This window comes from Clarias gariepinus, chromosome 13, assembly GCF_024256425.1.
Source record: "Clarias gariepinus isolate MV-2021 ecotype Netherlands chromosome 13, CGAR_prim_01v2, whole genome shotgun sequence".
Taxonomy (NCBI): Eukaryota; Metazoa; Chordata; class Actinopteri; order Siluriformes; family Clariidae; genus Clarias; species Clarias gariepinus.
The window spans coordinates 27108806-27132389 of record NC_071112.1 but is presented as its reverse complement, the minus strand read 5'-3'; the positions used below and the strand labels follow the sequence as shown (position 1 = coordinate 27132389).

Sequence of the window (23584 nt, the reverse complement as noted above, 5' to 3'; positions counted from 1 at the left end):
TCCCATGTGTGCATGTCTGTCTGAGTTAAACATGGCTTCTTACAACACACACACACTCACATTGCTGAACATACCCAAAGCCTGTTAACATCTTTTTAAACTCCCAATTTATTATTCACTTTTCAATTTTATTCATTATTCAGTTATTTGGTAATTACAGTAACATAAAAAGGGTGTTACTAAGAAAATGTGGACTCGTTGTCTTAGACAAACATACACACAACCAACCCCAGTTGTTCAGATGTGTGTAAGTCAGACGAGACAGAAACAGCAGTGTGTAGAGTAAAGGTTCTCACCTTTGCCATGAGCATCTGTTGCTGAGCCTCGATTTGCTGCTGCTGACGTACGGCCATCTCCTGCAGCTCAGACAGAGTCAGCTCCACACGCGGAGTCCCCATCTGCACACACACACACGTCATGGGCGTAAGCACTGCAAGCAAAATATACACTTTCAAAAAGGAAGATGCCAAACTTGAGGTTGGACTAAAAAAAAAAATCTCTCCTAACCTTCACAGAATCTTTGTTAGGAAGCACAGATGCGCAATAGCTATTTCATTTTCTAATAAATTAAGGCATTTTTTTTTAGGCAAGCAGGCGATACATGTGTTCCTTAGAAGAATCATATCTGTTTCATGGTTTTAATCAGTAATGTTTAATCAGATGCCTGTACATAATGTCCACTAAAGGGTATAGAGTGCACTAAGAATAAAGTCACTACGATATTCACTGCATCTGTCACATTAGTCTCTGCTGCTGTACTGCAGTGCAGATGTGAGTGCGAAACATCGAGGGGATGGCCAGAAAAAAAAAAGAAAGTCTGCAGAGTCACTAAAGAAGAAGCCTGGAGAGAGGGAACAGGAAGTCCTGCTTCTGTACATGTTCACACACACACACACACACACACACACACACACACACACATACATTTAATCATAATCAGAAGTGAAATTGCGGCCCTGTACCGCCGCAGTACGGGTCACTATGGTGCATTTAACACTCACTGGCTCCGTCCCAATTCTCTGAAATGCCTCGGTGCACACTCGCCTCATTTCCTAAATGATAAATAAGGATCGTATGCAGTAAGTCTGAGTCAGGGCTTTAGTGTAAGAACTGCAGTAAACGTGTCTCAGAATGAACTGTTCAATCAATAAGGGGTCTTTAACCAATGACTGATTTATTTATTTACTTATTTATTTATATATACTTATATCCATCGCTTAATTAATTTATCTATTTATTTAAATAGCTATTTATAAAAAAGAATTTTTAAAAATTTCAACTTTTTATTCAGCACTACAAACAGACCAGATCTGTGTGAAGCCACATTATTAACTATTTTGACATGTAGGATTCCATCCCTCCATCCAGGAATCTCTGTAGTCTAACTAGGGACCATGGAGTCCAATGGTGACCATTGTATTTATTCCTATTTTTTTCCCCACTGTGGTAGGACCTCTGGTCAACATTCACGCACGCAATAACACACTATGGGCAATCTGGGAACGCCAATTGGCCTAGTCTGCATGTCTTTGGACTGTGGGAGGAAACCGGACTACACGGAGGAAACCCACCAAGCACGGGGAGAACATGCAAACTCCATGCACACAAACTCGACGTGGTAATCGAACCCGGACCGTGGTAATAGTGCTAATTTCAGCTAGGAAAACCTGCTCCCACCAATCCCGATATAATTGGTCCAGGATTATGCATTATGCTTTTCTTGTAAGTCAATAAAAACTAACTAGCGAGTGAAAGCGAAATTTACTGCCATAGGTAAAGTTAAATTAGTGAGTAAACATCAAACTATTTATCGCTAACTATTTTAGCAAAAGCATTCTGACCAAAATAAAGCTAATCTAGTGAGTATAGTCTAACCTAGCTTGTGCAAGGCAACTAAAAAATGAAATCTTCCCAAGCCACTGAAAGCTAAACTAGTAATTTAATGCTAAATAATAGATTTTATCGAAGTTAAAGTAACATACTGTATGGAAGCTAACTAACTGACTAAAAGCTAATTTAGCGACTGAGTAAAAGCTATCTTTGCGAGTCAAAGTCAAAGCTGACTTGGTGAGTGAAACTTAAATTAGTAAGTGAATGCTAACTACTGTAGCTACCAAAACTTTTCCAAGCTAGAAAGCTAAAGTATGTAAGCTAACCAAAAGATTATAAGTTAATTTTCCCAATTTATAGTGAGTGAATGCTAACTAGCAAAAAACTAACCATCCATCAGGACCTGCACCTACTTATTTATAATCTGCCATCAATCAACTGCCCATTTACCCTTCTATCACCCATCGAACTATTCATGCAGGCACATTTTTATTCCTCCATCATCCATTCATTCACACAATTTCATCCATCTATGATCCACATACTGATCCACCACTCATCCATCCATCAATCACCCATTCATCCACACACTCCCATCCATCCATTCATCCACACATACTTCCATCCATCTACTGTTTATCCATCCATCCATCCATCATCCATCCATCATCCATTCATCACCATACTCTTCCAACCATTTATCAACCATTTATCCACATTATCAGTTCAACACTTCTATACAGTACATCCACCCAGGGGCACCAAACATCGATTTGTCTATCCATTCATGCATTCAAACACTCTACCATCCATCTACTATTCACACATCTATGCATCCATTTATCCGCCCAACAATGTCTATCCATCCATGCACCCATGCTCTATTACCATTCCAACCAGTCCACTATCTATCAATCAATTCATCAATTCATCTTTTTATCAAACTACCCACACTTCTATCCATCATTCATCTACCAGCCTGTCCATCCATCCTCCCACCCACACAACTACTTATCATCTGTTCACTTATTCATCTGTTCACCTGCCTTCATTACATTCATCAATCCATCAATTCATCAATGCATCCATCCAACATAGTAGTTCTGAATTCAGAATAACAAAATGTGTTCATTGTCATTCCTTTTACTGCTATCTATCTATCTATCTATCTATCTATCTATCTATCTATCTATCTATCTATCTATCTATTGACATTAAGTAATAATTCAGAAAGAACTGACTCATTAATGAATCACTTATAACTACATCAGCAACTTCATATGATACCATGCCCTAAAACTCTGAAACACTTTGAGTTACATTTTTATGTTAAAATCATTATACATTATTAAAGAAGTCCCAGTTTTCTGATGCGAATTTAGCAGTGGTCAGTGTCTGACCCACACACACACACACACACACACAGAGCGAGCAGCGGGGAACCCTGCAGGTTTTTTACCTGGGCAGAATCCCAGCTTATAAGGCACGATCGCACCTCGATTTTACTGCATTGTCCTTCAGCTGTGAATTCTTGCACGGCTTCGATGTGCTTCCACTCCATCCTGACTGCCTCACAGGTGAGCCTTATCCCGTTTGAAGATGTGTGCGTGTGTGTCAGCACACGTCCTGCAGTCCGGAGTAGAACCTCAGTGAGTTGAACTAACACTTTAATGCTATCACGTCACACACGGCCTGCTGTCTATAATGAGGAGTGAAAATATGGCTCCTTTATCAGATAAGCAGTTCCACTGCGCAAGTTTTTCCCTCACGGAGCACATCTAACCTGCAAGCACTTCTCTTTCTCCCTCTCTCTCTCTCTCACTCACACAAACACACTCTCCTCTCTTTCTTACACACATAAACGCTCTCTGTTCTCTGCAGCACCCCCCACCCACTCACACACACACACACACACACGCTGCACCACAGCGCCACAGCTGTCTCGCACTTAAAGGCAAAGCTTTATCGCATATCACATGCATAAGAGTCTTCCCATAGCATGGGATTTTATTACATCGACGCTTATCAACCAAGAGTAGAAATGGATCAAACAGCCCTCGACATCTACGACAACACAGGAAGTGTGAGATCCGCTTCCCGATCAGATCCATGTTTTGACTGACATGTAAGAATACATAGTTCAGCATTTTAAATGTAATCACTCAGGCAGACAATTCTGAGCTCCTTATTTTGGAAAATGAGAAGACATACTCTGATGTATATTCTGCATATAGGAAAAAAACAAAAACTCCAGAAATCCAGAAGTTTCACTGAACTGTGGCATAGTGATTTTAATGATGAAGTCACTTATAAGTCACTTTTTTTTAGCTACTGTAATTACTTAACTATGTATTAAAGAAATGCTGTTATAGAACCAATTTTTTTTTTAATTATTTTATTTATTTTATACCACAGAATTTTGCAACTAACATTTTTCGAAATGACGAAGTTCATCCACTTACAGTATAGTTTCACGAAACAAGTAAATTTGTGTTCTCACACTACGTTACAGCAGCTACTGTATAAACACCTGTCTCACTTTATTTTCTCTCTGGAAGTTAATAGGACAAAAACAGCTGGTCTCGTTATTGCCATTGTGGGCTGTAAATAAATGTAACTGAAATGGTCAGGAGAGTGATGGAAACCTTCATTGTCCACATATATAGATAATAAGCTAGATTGAATAAAGCACACTGATTCTGTACAGGAAACATCAGAGCCGCCTGTACTGGGGCAGTAGAATAAAGACAGCCGATGCCAACAGACTCAACAGGCTTATCAGGTTCTGAGGGAAGAATGCTGAAAAAACCTCTCAAAATTCTGAACAATGAGTCCCATCCCCTGTATGCCACACATTTACAGTAGCACATTCCGTCGTTGATTGAGACCACCAAGAGGCCCCCAGGTCTCCGACGGCTCTTCTTCCTGTGGCAACCAAACTTTATAACTCTTCCCTCTTCTTTAGGTAGGAGAGCTAAAATAATGATCACAGCCTGTAAACAATAGGGCACTAGCCCTACAGACCCCGCAATTTGTATGCTTGGGTTCATTAATATCACATCCAATACCAATTAGCACTAGCAGTACAGTACCTGTAATCCAAAACCAGTCCCTCTTGCCTTTTGTCTTTCAGCTGCAGGTAGAAAGACGTTTTCCATCATGCTCCTGACAATTTCTATTAAATTTCTATTAAGAAAAGTATGAAATGTGCTATACAAATAAACTTGCCTTGCCTTGCCTGACCATGTGCAATATTATTCGTCACTGTTGCTGTGTACAATTTTACAACAGAATCTGGTTCTGCTATTCTTATAGGTCAGTACTGGTTGTTGCATTCTGCTTTTTTCTATCTTTTATCTACCTGCCATGCGGAAGGCCCGGGTTCAATTCCCAGCCAGTGCCCAAACCTCAGCTGCTGGATGCAGTGCCAGTCCCAAGCCCGGGTAAAATGGGAGAGTTGCATCAGGAAGGGTATTCGGCTTAAAAACCTGTGCCAAGCCTGTTTGTGCGGACCGGATGGTCCGTGGTGGTGACCCCGAGCCGGGAGCAGCCGAAAGACCAACAACATTGCTTCTTATATTTTATTCCTCCGGAATTAATAACGTTTTTTTTTTTTATCTTACTGAAAAACTACAACAAAAAGTAAACTCCTCCTGTGGATGTTAAAAAACTCTCTGACTGTTACAAAGCACTGACTCCGAAAACAGCCCCCGTGATCAATAGAAATTGAGGATTTGGCGGCAACACCAAAGTAAGATGGCTGGTAATATTTAAATTTAGCCCCAGGTTACTAAATCAATAGCATGATGCTTGATCTATAAATTCATTCATGAAGGTTTACACAAAAGCATGACATTTGATACTGTTACTGTATCCAGAGATTAAATTTACAAGCTAATTTAAATTCATCATGTAACTAGCTTCTGCTATATATGGCTGCAAAGATAACCAATTCAGAATGAAACACAGCCCGTATTTTCTCCTCATGAACACTAACATAAAATTCAGTGCTCTGTATGTAAACCTGGCCTGGCCATGGGCCTTGATTTATGACCCGATCGTGGAAGTTTATGTCCTGGAGAGGAGATAAAGACAGATCTGTAAAAGAGCTGTACGGCACATGGAAGGGACGGCAGGATGAAGTCGTTAAACAATCCAAAGCTGTAATCATGCTGACGTAGTTTTCTTATTCACAGCATGTTTATAGTTTCCGTCGCTGACGTCTCTCTCTCCAGCTCCTCCATCAAATACAACAGTCACACTCTGAGCATTACCATCTTCACTTAGCACACAACTGCATTATTTATTTAAGCTTTTAATATAAAAAAGAAAAGTCATTTCACATGGAAGTAGTTTGTTAAGAACAAACACTGATTGAATTTTGAGATTGAACTCCAAATGGCTTCTTCTTTACTTTACATGCTCATTACAAAGGGTATAACACGATGCAGTAACCCTCGGTAGCGCATGTTATGCCTGCTGGAACACAGTGTGAGATTCAGCTTGTGAATATCACTTTGCTTTTTTATATATATTGAATTAGAAAATTCATAGATTCCCAGGGAAGGAATGTGGAATGTTTGCCTTCATACTCTGTAAAAATGTACACATCTGCTACGGTACATTATTATTAGTAGTAGTAGTAAAGGTAGTAGTAGTTTTTGTATTATGTCATTATTATAGAAAAAAATATATAATTTTTTAGATCAGAACTCAGCTCACTCATTTACTCATCGTCTATACCACTTTATCTTGTATACAGCCTGCAGCCTATCTCAGGAGACTGACTGGAATAGGCGGTGGAGGTGCGAGGCGACAGCACTAACCACTAAGCCACCGTGCCGCCCAGAGCAGAACTAAAACTTGCAAATTTTTAAAAAGAAATATCACAAAGTTCACATGGAAAAGGTTCATGGCCTCTGACAGAGCACTGAATAATCATAAAGTTTGAATAGTAAGTGGGTGACTGAGAGAGAGAGAAAGAAAGAAAGAAAGAAAGAAAGAAAGAAAGAAAGTTGAGGGGTAACCAACCCAGAAAAAACTCATTGAACAGGTGAAGGCAAGAGAATAAAAACAAGGAGACAAACAAAAAAGAAAGAAAGAAAAGAAAAAAGAAAGAAAAAGACAAAGAAAAAATCTGTGTGCTTAATCATTTAGGATATTTTTGTTGTAACATTCATAAAACACAAAAGAAGAAAGTGCTTGTGTTTTGTGTTTTAAAGCCTTGTGTAAGTGCATGGAGGACATATGAAATAACCCAGCGTCATACTGTATATAAAACTGCATAAAGTGTTGAGTACACAGACATCTTTCCATGTTGACTAACAAGCCAAGGAAAAGTGGCTGATATCATTTGCCTGCAACGTCAATCATATTTCTCTCCAATGAGATGGACAGCATAAACATTCTGTTCATTGGTATTACTAAAAATCACTAACAGAGGGTTCAGCACAACAGGAGGTTAAAGTGTGCAGGTACGTACCTCATTCACACTGGATCTGTCCATCGTCCCCTTCATCTTTCTGCTCAGATGCTCTGATGTTGGTCTTTCTGAAGGACACAAGACAATTATTCTTATCTATGTGTTGACTTGGGCACCAAAATTGGCAAATGGTCAATTGCAGTACGCTTGGAAGGCAGAACTATTCGGCTTTAATAAAATAAATACCAAACAAAAAATAAATAGCTTTTCAAACTTCCATAACCAGAGCACATGTACAGTAATAATATTAGATATTGCAGGCAGCAGAGTGGATTAGTGGTTAGCAATGACAACTTGCACCTCCAGGGTACAGGTTCAATTCCCGCCTTGAGTCTGTGTGCATGGAGTTTGTATGTTTTTTTACCTATGCTTGGTGGGTTTCCTCCCACAGTCCAAAGACATGCATATACAGTAAGGCTAATTGGTGTCTCCAAGTAAGCATGTGCGTGTGCTTGTGTGCAACCCAGCACTGGATTGGCACCCCATTTAGGGTGTACCCCACTTCGTGCCCTAGGTCTCCTGGGATAGGCCACAGAGAGGGTGACATATACGAATCTTACTCCTTGTAGTATTAATTAACCTTCAAGATTTAAGCCTAAGCTGTGTATGAATGTGTTTTTGTAGTTTGTTGTTCTCTTTGTTCTTCAGACTTAAGCTGCAGCAAAATACACACCCTTGGGCAGTGGTTCTCATCCTGGTCTTGAAGAACCACCTGCCCTGGATATTTTTATGTTTTTCCTACTCTTATCACACCCATTTCAATTAAGGAACGGTTGATAATTACCTGATCAGTTAAATTAGGTGTGCTGGGAGCTGAGAGAATTACTGCTCTACGTGTGTAAGTCGCTCAGATGAAAGCGTCTGTCACATGACGTAAATGTAAATGTGAATGTAGGCTAAACATGCGGTTCGGTCTAATCTGGGTGTCTAATCTCCGCCTCAGCATTATACTTCATTAGTCATGACTCTGTGATCATCCATGTGACTTCCTTTAACATGACAGGGTGTGTGTAATCACTGACCTCAGGTCATTTGTCTGAGCCGAACACATGCATGATTCCTCCACCACACACACACACACACACACATATACACACATACACACTTTACTACTTTACTGTAAACCAATATGACTTAGCTCTAATCTTAGCTCTAAGGCTATGCAAGGGTATGTTTTTGGTAGTTACTATCCTAGCATTTAGCATTCCTATAATTTAGCATATTTTGTATTTGCTAGTGTTTAGCATCTTTAGTATTTTGCACCTTTTCCCCATATTATTTAGCATTTTTAGTATTTAACATTTTGTATTTGAGAATTAGCATTCTCATTCAGTATTTAGCATTTTGTATGTGTTAGTATTTAGCACCTTGTATTCTTTTCTATTGTGGTATTTCTATTTAAGGTTCATTTATTAACCTTATTATTTATCATTCTTAGTTCTTATTACTTAGTACTTATTTCTTACAGGAAATGTAACAGCTGAGTGATAAATTAGCGTTTTTTTGGTTTTGTGAACTGTGAGCTCACATTTAAAATTGATTAACAAAAGTAGACTTTTCTTCTATGATCTGTAGTTATGGGTATAGATTGAAGTTGGACAAAACAGTAAAAAGAATATTTTTACAGAACACCAAATCTATCAGGAAAATTTTTAGTAAAATCTGAATTTCATTATGTATTTGATGTACCATGAAAATATTTTTTCTTTCTCCTAGAAAGAGTTAAACAGTTTATTTATATATTTATATATTATTTATATAACAGTGTGTATTTGAAGCTGTGTCTTGAGTAAAACCTTGTTCTGAGATGTCATTTATTACAATATCGATATCATACTGTCACACTGCTCGGCCCTGCTGCAGACACCGAGTCACTCTCCTTCACTCTTACTATCACTCCATCTCTTTCAATGAGACGAGGGGAAGTGACGAGTGCATGCTTCTCACATCCAATTTAAGTGGCAAGGTCGGGTTAGGTCAGTGGTGAGAAGGTAAATCACACACACCCACACACACACACACACACACACACACAAACGTGATTAGTGACACAACTCATACAGTGTGTATAAACAGAATATGTTTACATATATATATATATATTTATATATATATATGTGTGTGTGTGTGTGTGTGTGTGTGTGTGTGTGTGTGTACATAAATGAAGAGGTCTTCACACAACAAAACGAACTTTTATTCTGCTCTGTTTCGTGCAGTTGCCTTCATAAATATGTCATTTATACCTATACGTCATTAATCATTTCCAACCTGAATTTTATCTCACTCTGAAATTCACTTACAGTAACAGAGAACAGAAACAGAGACTATGTGAAAATTATGACAGTCGGCAGATATTAATATGAGCAGATATTTAACTTGCCAAGCATGATTTGGTCATTCAAAGATAAAAAATTGCTTTCATTTATTAATCTTTACCATAATGATATCTTGGCTCCAGGATAGCTTTTGGGGGTTTAAATCTATCCAATTGTGGCATGGGCGGGGTTTCGATTAGCACCCATCATGCCTTGCGGGAGGGATTGTTATGTGTTCACTCTGTTGGCGAAAGGTGTTTGGGTTAGTGGCTTCGGCCAGATTGTGTGTGTGTGGGTTGAATGTGTGTTTTATTAACTGTTGAATGTGCTGTTTATGCTATTATAATTATATTAAAAAATATATTTTTTTAACTTATGTAAAAAAAAAGCAAAAAAAAAAACAAGGGTTGTTGAAAACATCGGGAGACAAAAATCCATTTAATACACCTACCATTATGGGTAGCTGCACCAGGAAAACATTAGGATGATTAAAAACTTTAAAATTAATTTAAAATACAGTTTTTATCAAATGCATATCAAGGCCAAACCGTCATATGTACCAAACTGCTTATATAGAAGTTATTGCCAGTGTGTGTTAATATAGAAGGATTCAGACAACAACCTGTGCATTTGGGATTTTGGATATTTGAGGTGGAACTAAAATTATCATTACTTTTAAAATGTGCGATTTTTTACAGATAATGGAATGAGAATGATGTCGCAAAAATGTAAAATTCACCAAATTCTCGTATTATAATAATTATTATTATTGGTCATAGAAACAACTAAAAATAATGATAAAACACATCATTATATGTGTCTGTGCTATTTCTTTGCCTGTGTGACCCATTTTCTATTTATTTTTTTATTTGCTTAGTTATTATTTGTATAGTGCAAAATTCTAATCATTATATTGCCTAGATTATGCTCAAACACTCTATATTGCACAATCCTGACCCCTATATATATTTATTAAAACATAATAATGCAAAAAATGGCTAAAAATTATCTGGGTTTTAAAGGGCTACAAACAAGGTTTTATATTAAATATTTACAGCACAGCTTTTAAATAGAAACTACCTATACATTACATATTACATTTGCTTTATAATCTGATTTTGTTGGCCGTCTGATTGTATTTAAACATGATTAAATCATCTCACCACCTTGGGTTTCAGTTTCAGTTTTTTTTTCCTGGTGTCTGCTTGAATGAGTCACAAATATCAAGAGGAACAGGCACATGCAAAAACCTCTTGGTAATATTGTTTACGTTTCTGAAATCGCCCCGAGCGCACACACACACACACACACACACACTCTCACAATTTATCAGCTTTCACACACAAATCAATTTCTTTACTAAGGCTCTTATTAAAGACGGGCCTCAGGGGTAATAGCACATACGCAGGTGGAACACAGACAAACAAACACACACGCGCACACAAACACACAGACACACACAGTCATACTTTCAGTAAAATACTTTTGGACACCGTCTGATTATGCAAAGCAGGGTAAATTGAATTTTCCCACATGGGGTGCCATTTTCAGAGCAAGTGTGTGTGTGTGTGTGTGTGTGTGTGTGTGTGTTACTTACCTCTGCTGCTGAGCTCGTTCTCATGCAGCAGGTAAAACTTCACCTCCTGCCTCCTCTGACCCCATTTCTGCAGATACTCCAGCATCAAGTGATCTGAAGGTATGTCTCTCTCTGCAGCCGGGAACATCAGCCACATTTATTTTATCATAATATACTCAAATAAACAACTACAATATTAATTCAGTTATCAAATACTATGAAATAGTCAGTTGATTGATTTCTATTGACTATTATTTAAATATTTATTTGTCTTATAAAAATAGGTAGTAGGTAAAAGATTCGACAGATGTTACTTTTCTTAACAGATGTTTTTAGTTTGAGCCTATAGAAAACATTCAAGATGCTACTGAAATATAAAATTAAACTTTTTTCTCATTGGTAAAACCTTGGATTGCAAATAACTGCGAGTGTTTTGCAAGATGAGCAAAAAACTTTAATAAATGTTAATTTGAAGAACGAGCGAGGTCTTGCACTATGAACAGTAAGTATACGCTTTGTCTGTTGAGCGTCTTACGATCACAACTGAACCATTGGTTCTTCTATATTGCGCGCTGCAGAATTGTGGTTAATCGACTCCCATGCTCAGTGAGAATACCTCACTCATCTAATCAACATTTGTGCGTGCGTGTACTGTTTACTTTAGAATTGTGACCACTTGTGCGTGTGTTCGCATAAAGCATTTTTTTATGAACTCCTCAAAAGGAGGCAAAATTAATTGTTTTTAGAGAGATTTCTTGTTAAAGTCAGACAAAAAGAGAAAGTTTTCAATAATCCAGTGATTAAATTTTTTTTATATTAATATTTTTGTGTTGTGGAATCATCAGAGTTTCTATTATTTCTTATGGAGAAATTCAATTTAATATATAAGTGCTTTGGATTACAAGCACATTTCCTGAACAAATTATGCACGCAATCCAAGGTTTAAGTTTATAATGACCAACCAAGTAAAAGCTCATAACAATCTGATAAGGTTTTCCCGGTGTGTAAGACAAATAAGGGGAATACTGAAATGATGGATTAGTTGAGTTTTTGTAACCTTTTCCTTTGCAGACTTGTATGAGGCGGCAGCCGCTCTCTCCGGCCTCCCTGCAGAACTCCAGCACGTCTCTACACCGTGTCGCAGCAGTGACAGGAACCTTGGTCAGAACCTGCTCACTGGAGCGCAGAAACACGGGGACGAAGATCTAAGGTAAAAGAAAGATTGGAGTGAGAAGAGGACCGGCATCTTGATCATATTCCTCTGATCACAATTTTATTGCAATATACATAACTGACTAGTGTTATGTCAGAACTACAACACAAACGCTGCACACGCACGCTGTCGGCAAACGTCTTTAACAAGGAACCTCTTTAATAATACTTGCTTTTGCCTCCTTTTGAGGCTTTCGCAGAAATGTGACGTTGCATTGTCATTAAAAAGATTCATCTCTTGCACTGCTATAGCCTTTTTAATCTTCTCTTCACGGGGGCCATTGTTGCAGTACAGTTACACTCCACTTGGACATAAAAATAAAAAAAGGCTTTACGTGCACACACACACATGGTCACAATGTTATACTAAACAGTACATGCGCACACGGATATGATGTTGAGTATACGAGTGACACACGCACACTTAGACCATGGGAGACGGTTATCCATAATTACAAAAGAGAGAGGACCCATTGGCTCAGTTTTGCTTACGTGATGCTCGACAAACAAAGTGCATGTGTCTCTCGTCTTTTTTTTCTTGTTTTCAAAAATTTTTGCTCGTTTTTGCAAAACACTTGCAGACCAAGTTACTCGCAATCCAAGGTTTCACTGTATATAGATTAAACACTATGCACAAATATAGATTAAATTATGCACAAAAGACTAGATAAATTGCAAGCATGTGCAAACAGTTTGTAGATGGTCCTTCCCAAATTTTGAAACACATAACCCAATGTACAGAGCGCAAGCCCTTATGAAGCATGATGATGCCCGTGAGATCCACAAAGCCAGCTCCAAAAAGACGTGGTGTGTTAAGGTTGGAGTGGAAGAACTCCAAGATCCCTAACTGAACACCATTAAGATGAACTGGAACTGCATCCCATCATCAGTGCCTGAATGAACACAAATATGTACAGCCACACTCCAGCATCAGGAGGAAAGGCTCCTCAGAAGATTCTTTAGAACATCAACTCTGGAACAGGATGTACGACAATGTGCATATGATTGTATGGGTCAGGGGTGCAGACACTCTATCTTTGGTCTTATAGTATTTTAATTTATCTATATGGACACATACAGATCCTGGTATAGGAACCTTGTCTAACGTTAAATCTATTCACACTAAAAGCGAGATCACAGGGTTGAGATTTGAGTCTGGAATAAGGTGATTTGTCGAAGGTGTCAGGTGACTTCCTGTTTCTCAGGTTCACAACAGCAGAGAGATGATGGTTATGTTATTTTTGCAGAGGAGATATGCAGAGTAAACTCATACAGATATTGTTTGACACTTTTTAACAATTATATTTATAAATGATTTACAGAATTATACTGTGTGAAAAACTTCTTCCTAAACAAATCAACAATAGCTAGTTATTTATGACAGTAAAAACACACACACACACACACACACACAGGCTGTTTATCTCCTGCTGGCTACAGAAACATTCAGTTAATATCTAAAGAGTAATAAACTGCACATCAACAGGAGTCCAGCCTTACAGAGTCGCAGATTTGATTTGGTAAAAAAGGCTGAAATGATGTCATCATGCTGTTTTTCCTTTCCCACAGCGAGTCTAACAACAAGCGCTTCCAGAACACTCTGAAGCACACGCTGATAAGATTAATCAGCCCGACTTTAAGACGTGATTTAGGGCACTGAGAACACCTCGGGCTGCGTCACGCTAAGACCAGCTCTCTCAAATGTACACAGGACTTACATAACAACCTCCAACTGAGGCACTTTTTAAGATCTCTGCTGGTGACCTGCACAAAGAGGCTTTTCTCTTTCACACACACATACACAGAAACACACACAGAGAAACACACACAGTGAAGTAAACCATGAAGCCCCAGACATGGCAAGCTTTTGGAAAATCTCACTCCTTTTTTAGGCTTTTGTTTTTAGACAGATTCGAGTAAATCCCTTTGAAACATAAACACATCAGCCCGGCATAAAATCCATCCACACCCCAAACTGGAATAAAAATTCTTTTCTTGTCCGTTTTTCTCAAATGTAAAGCATCCCTCCAGACAGATGAGACCAGATGAAGATTCTGTACGAGTTAGATTACAGGGTCATGCTATAATACCAGATTATATGGAGATGTAGAGTATATACTGTAAGTGTGTGTGGCGTTAGCAGAATTTGCCACGAGAAATACATCCAGAGAAGGAAAATGGGCTTATAAAAATAAAACAGAATCTGACTCTTACCTAAACTCAGACGAAGAGGTTTCAGATAAAAAGCAACATTTTTTACAACTTCATTTTAGCAGCCGTTTAATTCCGGGGCTTAAAACCAATGAACTGTAGTTAACACAACACTGTTCCCACAACAACATACAAAATCAGACAAAGCAGGATATTTCATCATGCATTATCCTACAGTATAACATGAATGCATTTTTTATTTCTTTATAAATATTTTGATTGTTTTCATTAAATCATAAGAGGGTACAGTAGCTCATTTAAACCTATACTTAAGCTCAGTGCTGTGGTTTTGTTCAGGGTTGATTTAAACATGAAAAATTTCCAAATGTGTATAAAGCATGAAGAATGAACATATCAGCAGGATGCAAAAACAGTATGTACAGTTTCTACTTCAATTAACATCTTTTTAAACACTTTTTTTTTATATATAAACATAATTAAAATCTTTTTTGATGTCTGTTTGTCAGTTTATATATAAAACAGAATTTGTGATTGTTAATTCTGCCATGGTTTACGCATACTTTTAGAATTTATGCATGTCATAATTGTCAAAGCTAAAAGTTTGTACACCTGTCAGCTTGCTATAGCTTGCTATACTAGTGTAAAATAATAAAAAAATTCATCACTGTTTGCCACATGTTTTATTTTTCGAGTTTGCTTTAAGCCTTTGAACTAAAAATAAATAAATAATTAACCTTCCATTTCTATAATTTTCAGATTCACTATAAATACATTAAAACACATTAAATACTCTAAAATAAACTTTTTGCTCTTTTTTTTTACTTATGATAAAGCAGAAATCTCTACAAACCCCAAGTCACCTCAAATCCATAGGGTGTGTAAACTTTTGCACTGAACTGCACTTAACATTTCTGGACTCGCCTCCCCCATGAACACCAGACATTTTCTGAATGCCCTGGCCATTCACTTTCAGAGCCTCCTTAAACACAGAGGTCAGAGAGGTCAGGTTGCTAAACCCTCGCTGCTGTCAGACCAGTCTGGCTATTTTAAGCTCTAAAATCCCAACGAGTTGTCCGACTTCACATCTCATCTCAACTCGACTCATCTCGCCCCTCCCTTCATCCCATCAATCCTTCACCTTATCCAGCCCGGTTGAATCTTGGTGTAGTTCGGTCTTGTTTCTGGTGTGTTCTGTCTTTTCCTCCTTCTTTTGGATTCTCTTCTGGAGCCACGGTCTGGCCTTAGAAACATCGACCAGACTGCGGACGAACAGAGTCCAAAAACGCTTCATGGAGTCCTGGACGGGAGGCGGGAGAAAGCACGAGCTGCCGTGTAGCTTCAAGGTTCACGCTGTAAGCCTGTGTGGTTAAGGACTGAGAGGGAGAGGGGTAACAGGGGTAGGAGGGTGGCCAGGGCACATGGGAGGGGAGATTCTAGGGGGTGGTGAGTGGCGTCAACATTGGGACTCTGCATCGTTAAGTGTGTTTGAGAGATGCTAAATGAGGAACGAGGACATGGCATGTTTTGTTTTTTCTGAATGTGTGTGTATGATGCATTAATAAGGGAAAAGGCTGACACTAGGGGCAGGGTGGATATTGATACATGGGGCTGTTTTGGGAATGTGTGGTGTCTAAATTACGATTCTCCCCCCGTAATGACATTCCCCAGGACCACAGGAGGCGTTAGTGACAGATAAGAGGTGTCCGGTGACAGTAAACAGACATGCCGCTGGTATCAGATTTAGTCATGTACACCAGGTCTCACTTCCCATTTCATTTATCAGGGAAGCAACACGATGACGATCCAACAACAGACGTGGAAGCCAGGACAAAAATGGCACACTCTCCCTCTCTCCTGCTCTCTCCTGCTCTCTCTCTCTCTCTTACGTCCGGTTGCTCGCATCTTTCTCTGCCTGTCTGACACTCAGGGTTGCTGATTCCAAACAAGGAGGCAAGCGTGTGCCAGAACACAACTCACCGCTCATAAATCTGAACGCACAAGCAGGCCTCTGGCAGGAAGGAGCTCAGACTTAAGCACATTTCACCATCTTCACTCATCTGTCAACTGTTTCTCTGAAAACACACATCATTTCATTGGAACACCCAAAGATCTTAGCTTGTCTTGGCATGTAGCATCAGACGATGTGGAAGAAAATAAGATTATGACATCCAGTTTCCCAGAATGCACTGCAAATCTTGGGATATTAGGAAAAGACTCTTCGTTTAAAACGCAAGCATTGTCACAAGCTCGTAAAACCATGAACAAAGTTGGCAATATAGTTACTGTTTGTTTGTTTTTGTTTGCTTAGTAAGTTTTCGTATCTACAGGATAGGAATACGGCTATACATGTAAGCCATATCTAATCCATAATTTGTTGGGAAAAGACAGAAAAGTCTGTTTGAGAACTGTCATAACCCTGTGTTCATGCTAGCAAGAGGCTATGAGAAAGGAAGGTGTTGATTTTCTAAGTACGTCAACGACACAGGGCTGAGATTTAGCGTAAACAATTCCTGGAACCAGTCCAACCTACAGTATATTCAGTTCTTCAGTTACTCCATTTACTGTCCTGTCTTTAAGTACAAGCTTAAAAAATACATACAGTATAGAGACTTGTGGAAGAGAAATAAAGGTTGGAAAGAAGTAGTAGAGATTGCTGGTGTCTCTGATAAGTGTTTAGCTAGTACAGTTTAGAAGAATAAATAAAAAAAATAACGACCAAAATTCTTCTTAACTCAGCAGCTCCATAGAGACTTAAGAAAAAAAGGAAAAGATTCGAGAAAGATCTAATGAAACGACAGAGACAGCCAAAAGAGGAATCACAATGAATGGACATTTTAGTACAGTATGTCACACAGTATAAGTGCTTTTATATCAGATTTTTCTTTCTCACATGTTTTGTGGAAAGAGTTATAAATCCGATCCTGAGACATTTGTTCATGAAATCCACTGCCAAACCGGGGACACGGTGAACACTCGTCTGATTTACTGTCCCGTCTTTGCTGCTGAACTTCAGGAGGGTATCCATGGTAACGGCCAGCTTCGTGGAAACATGCATGTTTCTCTTTTCCAACGCAGGGCCTAAGTGTGATGAACTGCAGTAAACAGTGCCCTTCATCTTCTGAGCTTTTAACATCGCTGACAGTTCTTTCTTTCTCTCTCTCTCTCTCTCTCTCTCGAAAATGAGAGAGAAGCTGTTCAGATTTTAGCTGAAATGGAAGTTCAGGATGGAGAGAGCAGGAAGGCAGGTTTTAGAGGTTGTCTTGTTATTAAAGAGAGAGTTGATCATGGCTTGATTGAGGAGGTCTGAGGGAAAAGAAGAGTTCTGTGAAAAGTTAACGGCTTCTAGCTTTAAGGATTCCGTCCAGGGACCAAGCGAAAGAGCGTTTCAAGGTATTCCTGTATCATTCCTGAGGAGTAGACTGATAACGGCTGATAAGCAGGAAATGATCACTTGTGTCATTTTGATTATAATCATGCAGATTATTTATTTTATTTTAATTGATTTTTGATCGACCAGTTACACACTATGAGGTGAGAATTGAACAATATCACAGGACTTTTTTTTTTGCAGAAGAAGTTAGAGTGAAAAGTTATATACTACTGTGCAAAAGTCTTAGGCACCCTATTATATGGTTTATAATGAAAATTAATAAATAAATAACATTACAAGAAAATATATGCATGGCTGTAAAGAAAAAAATATATAGTGCAAGACCAACCAGTTTTTAGATGGAAACAAAAAACCTGATGTACGCTCCTGGGATTTGTATAAAAATGGAAAGGAGCGAGTAATGTTATTTATTTATTGATTTGTAAGTAATATATGGAAATACTAAATGATTTTGTACATAATTATGCAGACATGATAAACAAGTATAACAAAATTGGTACAGCATATAATATGTGCCTAAGACTTTTGCACAGTAGTGTATATACAGTATTTTTACATATGGCTATATATTCCTTATTCTGTTTCGAACTGGATTTTCAAACGCGAGTGCGTTCTTACATACCAAATGAGGATTAAGTAGAAGCTCTGTAGAGGAACTAAGCCGCCTCCGCTGCAACATATTAGCACTTAGCACACAAATACCTCACCATGTTTAGTGATTTCACACACAAACAGCAAGACAAATGCCAAACAAAGAATACAGCCTTCCTTAGGCATCCCGATTATCCACACAATGCTGCAGCAAGCGCTTATTTCCTAGATTTATGCTAGCTTACTGCTCAGTGTTCATGAGGAACCATAAGTTCTGGTCACAGTGCAGACTATGGAGTATACACATGATCAAATGTTGCATTTTAGTAGTTTCAGTGAGAGCAGCACTATATACTAATCAGCAGAAACTTACTGTCTACTTACTATTGGAAAGATAGCTATGACCTTAACACACCAAGTGGAAGATTCATAAGATTAACACAACCGGTAGACGATCATACCTTTCAAATTTTTCTCCGTTGAAGACCTTGTTCATTATTATAATCACCGCCTGTGCACTGGGCTTGGTAGCATAGCTACATGAATATATGAATAGCTGCCTTTTCTCATTCTGCTCCCTGGTTTAAATCTGAACCCCACAAACTCATCGTATTCCCACTTTATTAGTGAAGGAAAAGGTAATATCAGATCTCTGTTCTTTACTGTAAATAGGTTATTTAAACCACTAAATCCCATAATCTCTTGTGATCTCTCAGATAAACACTGTACATCTTTCATGGAGCAGTTCATGGCCAGTTGTGCTTTGATGTTCATGGATGTAGATTATACCACACAATTTTCTGCCAGGGTTTGTTTGAAATAAGTCAAGTGTCTTATTGGTGTGACTGGTATATGTTGTCTCCGAGTATCTTTTTTTTCCGTTGTGGTCATGCTTTCTGCTGCCAGCGGTTTAGGACCGGTTTAGGTTTAGGCTTTCTGCCCCCACTATCCCCTCAGTGAGTCCAAGAGCAAGATATCCCTCATCATATTTTCTTTTTGGTTGGCTTTTTGGTTGCGTAGGCTTTCTGCTTGTTGTGATTTTGCCTGCTGGCACTGAATTGCTTGCTTTTTTGTGGTCTATGTAGCAAATTTATCCATAGACAATGCCGATTACGTACACTGCTGCCTCTCTGTGTGACAGTTTGATTATATTGTTCCGCTGCAATAACCATGCCGAAGTTAAACCGTAACTTTGCACTATGGTTCCACTTTTTTCTCCCCTAACTGATGTTATTTTAATGTACATGTATTATTAACAACGAAAAAGCACTTCCAGCTGAAGAGTTATTTAAAAAAAAAAAAAAGATCTCTATCCAATCTCTCCTTTCAATCTGTGTTTTGACTAGGACATAGTACTGAAACAGCCCCTGTCAGAATAACTAATGACCTTATGTGTGCTGTTGACTCTAGTTTGCTGTCTATTGTCATTCTGTCATTTGACTTAAATGCTATTGGCTTTCAATACAGTAACCCATTCAGTTTTTCTAGAATGCCTTTCTGACATTAATGTATAAGGTACAGTCTATCAATGGTTCATCTCTTATCTTACCAGCAGGACTCAATCTGTTATGTGGTTATCACTCTAAGATCTCTGCTACCACTAGGCGAGTTCCTCAGGGTTCTGTCCTGGGACCGGCCATTCTTGTTTATCACTCATTTTTAACCCTTAGGAAATATTTTCTGACATTATGGTATTAATTTCCACTGCTACACTGACGACAAGAGTGTTAAGCTCTCGGATCTTTTTCCTCAGTGACTCTTACTCCCCGACTCCAGCCCATCAGCACCTGGATGTCGAGCAACTATTCAAATCGAATGCTAATAAGTCAGAGATGCCGGTTGTACGATCTAAATCAGTTAAGAGCCTTGGCGTAATTTCAGATAGCACCCTGTCTTTTAACATGCACAATTTATCTGCATAGAATCGCAATGCTGCATCGTTGCCTGTCTTAGATGAATGAGTGCTAAGGTCCTGGTCCACGTTACACGTTCTATTACTCTAATTTTTTTTTGGCTTCCGCAACAGGCATTTCCAGCAGTTACAGTTAGAGATTTAAGCTTTACATAACATTGCTCTGGTTTTAACTGACTGGACTGATCTCCATATGGCACTGCTTGATCATTGCAATCTGCCTCCACTGATCTACTATCAGTACCAGGCTTTAATCTTAACACAATGGGTGCTAAAGCATTCTCTAGGGTGGCGCCTAGACTCTGAAAAAAAAAACACCCTCTTAACATTCGACACTGTAACTCCATTCTGAGTTTAAAACAGCTGCCAAGACTCTCTTTTTAAATTAGCATACCAACTTTAATGTGAGTTTTATGTACAGTATGTTGTTGTTGGTCTTTCGGCTGCTCCCGACAAGTCACCACAGCGGAATATCCAGTCCGCACTACAGTATAACCTTATTAATTTATTTTATTTATTACTTATATTAATTTCTTATTTGACTACATATGTATTGTCAACTTTTACTGATGGGTTTATTTTATTTTATACTATATTTACCATTGTTACACTTAAATGTAAAGTGTACACTTAAACTATTTAGATTTTTTTAATAGATTTTTTTTTCTTAATTCTTTCTTGATTGCTGTTTTGAGTTTTCTACCTTTTACCTTCAATGTAAAGTGTCTTTAGGTGCTTGAAAGACACTTATTTATTATTATTATTATTATTATTATTATTATTATATAGGCTATTACCTAAACCCATTAGGTGGGAGATCATAACCCCCTTAGCTAAACCCACAATTTAGCCTGTGGTTTTAAGCACTCTGTGTTCTTCCATCACATAACTGAAGGCATGCTAATTAAACAGCCATGTGCTGGCTCCACATTCGTCTTGTTTAATCTGTGACGACTTAATGAGCTCAGGAGAGATGCAGCCAACAGGCCAGACACTGGAGATTCCTAATTAATAAAATTGTTCATCATCTCCCTCTGGTTGCTCTCAGACTCTCTCACAGGAAAACAACCATCAAGTTGGCTAAGAAGAGACTGCTGGTCCAACACTAGACTGTGTGACAGACAATTACTGCATAATATCATGTCATAGAAAGATCATAATATTGCAAGTAGGACTATTATGTCACTTATCAAGCTTCCTCTGCTGCCAGATTTATTATATATTATTAATGTGAACTCATGTCTACATGTCTACATGTCTTGACATACCAGGACGGGTATTTTTGAAAATAGTCTGCATTTTTGTCTCTTGGCTACAAAAAGAATGACCTTTTGGGGTCAAAATGTTGGAATTAAGGGCTTTTCATTGCGATCACATGGATGGGAGAAATGTCACGGCATGCTGTTGTTGTTTTTTTTTTATTCTCATACTTTTTTATTATTATTATTATTGTTATTAACTGCAAATTTGTGATTCGACCTGGATGAAGACTTTAGATTAACATTAAACATGAAAGCAGTACTTATACATATGTTTTATGTATGCTTTTTACCTTCTCTCTCTCTACCTCTGTTGTTCTTCATGAGGTGTTTAAAGTAAGAGTTTATAATGTATCATTAACAACTACTGTGATGGTGTGGTCATGAGCATGGGTGAATTTTTTGAAAAAATCAAAATCGTCTGGGAAAAGACTTTTAAATAGAATAGTATAAAAACTCCATGTGTGAGTGTGGACGAAGCTTCAGACTTTTTTGGTATTGTAAAACACTGAATAAAACGTTTTGAGCCCTTCAGGAGAACAAACCAGGTCAGCCGGAATATCGAGAGTGATGGACATATGATGGACATGCCCTGCAGTACGAGGCCGTGGCCTTTAGCCCCTGACTGTGCATTAGGATTGCTTTAATAACTGAAATGCCAAACGTAGCAGCCAGTGGGCCTGGTCATCATGCAACAGTGTGAAAGTTGTCAGGAATTCAGAAGCCGACCGCGCCTCAGAGAGCCCACGCCTTCCAAACCTCCGGGGACAAAATAATATGCGTTGTCCATTACAGCATTAGACAAGCAGTTCAGCATAACAAATGGGCTTTAAGCACAGAATATAGGTACAGCCGAATGATAAACAGCACACGTTCAGCATGTCTGGGTAAAGAAATGAATCATGCTGGAGGATCTCATATAAAACTCTCATACTCGTACATTAACTTTAAGATTTTATAAAGACGAGAAACGAAAACATTATTAATTGAGTAATTAATAAGAAAATAAAAAAGAAGAATTTATACATATATTCATGTGTATGTTCTACACTGCTTATCCCGTACAGGATCAGAGAAAGCCTGAAGTCTACAGTATCAAAGGAGAGTTCGCGCACAAGGAGGGGTTCCAATCCATCACCGAGCACACATGCACACCCACAATGGGCAATTTTGCGAAATCCAGATAGCTTAACCTGCATGTCTTTGAACTGTGGGAGGAAACCGAAGCACCTGGAGAATATGCAAACTTCACACATAGACCAGAGGCATTAATCAAACCCTTGACCCTGGCCTAAAGGTACAAGGCCAAAGTGCTAACCACTAATCCACCTTGTCACAACTCTGACTTAGATAGAAAGATAGAAAAGCATACAGGTGGCAGTGTGTTCGCGTTTTACAAATTTTCCATATGAAAAGTAAAAAAATAGTCACCCGGGTGTTACGGAGTGACCACTTAAAAAAATTAAGGACATGACTTGTGTACAAATACATACGGGGAAAAAACAAACATGTTGTCAGGTGTGTGTGTGTGTGGAAACCCTAACACTGTCACTGAACTTTATTAAGCTAAATATTTACAGTTTAAATGAGGAGTTTCCTAAAACTCAGCAATGAAAAGAATCAAATGAATCAAATCAATTTGTTGGGAATAAATTCATGAAAAAAGGATGAACACTGTTAGAAACTGACCTATAAAAAGCCCCTTCAACAATACTACATATAAATAAAATTATATCACATATAATATAATCACATATTTAAAATAAATACAATGTTCTCCCAGTGATGGAAACCAGCAGTGTGTGTGTGTGTGTGTAACTCACCGGCATCATGCTGGCAAGATG

At 38.3% G+C, this 23584-nt stretch overlaps 1 protein-coding gene across 5 annotated transcripts in view; it reads right to left on the bottom strand.

Annotated features, from left to right (window-relative positions):
• Nucleotides 1–23584, bottom strand: part of ppp1r13ba (protein phosphatase 1, regulatory subunit 13Ba) — a 39732-nt gene extending 16148 nt beyond the window's left edge. For 2 of the 5 annotated variants that reach the window (XM_053509639.1, XM_053509640.1), the window contains exons 1-5: nucleotides 15726–15942; nucleotides 12261–12408; nucleotides 11225–11335; nucleotides 7313–7380; nucleotides 297–398 (exon numbers count right to left, since the gene is read on the bottom strand). In XM_053509639.1, coding sequence (XP_053365614.1) covers nucleotides 297–398; nucleotides 7313–7380; nucleotides 11225–11335; nucleotides 12261–12408; nucleotides 15726–15878 — 582 coding nt within the window. In that variant the 5' untranslated portion in view covers nucleotides 15879–15942. Of the gene's footprint in view, nucleotides 1–296; nucleotides 399–3289; nucleotides 3631–7312; nucleotides 7381–11224; nucleotides 11336–12260; nucleotides 12409–13915; nucleotides 13979–15725; nucleotides 15943–23563 lie in introns of those variants that run through there. The other 3 variants (XM_053509642.1, XM_053509641.1, XM_053509643.1) reach the window with 3 other exon arrangements.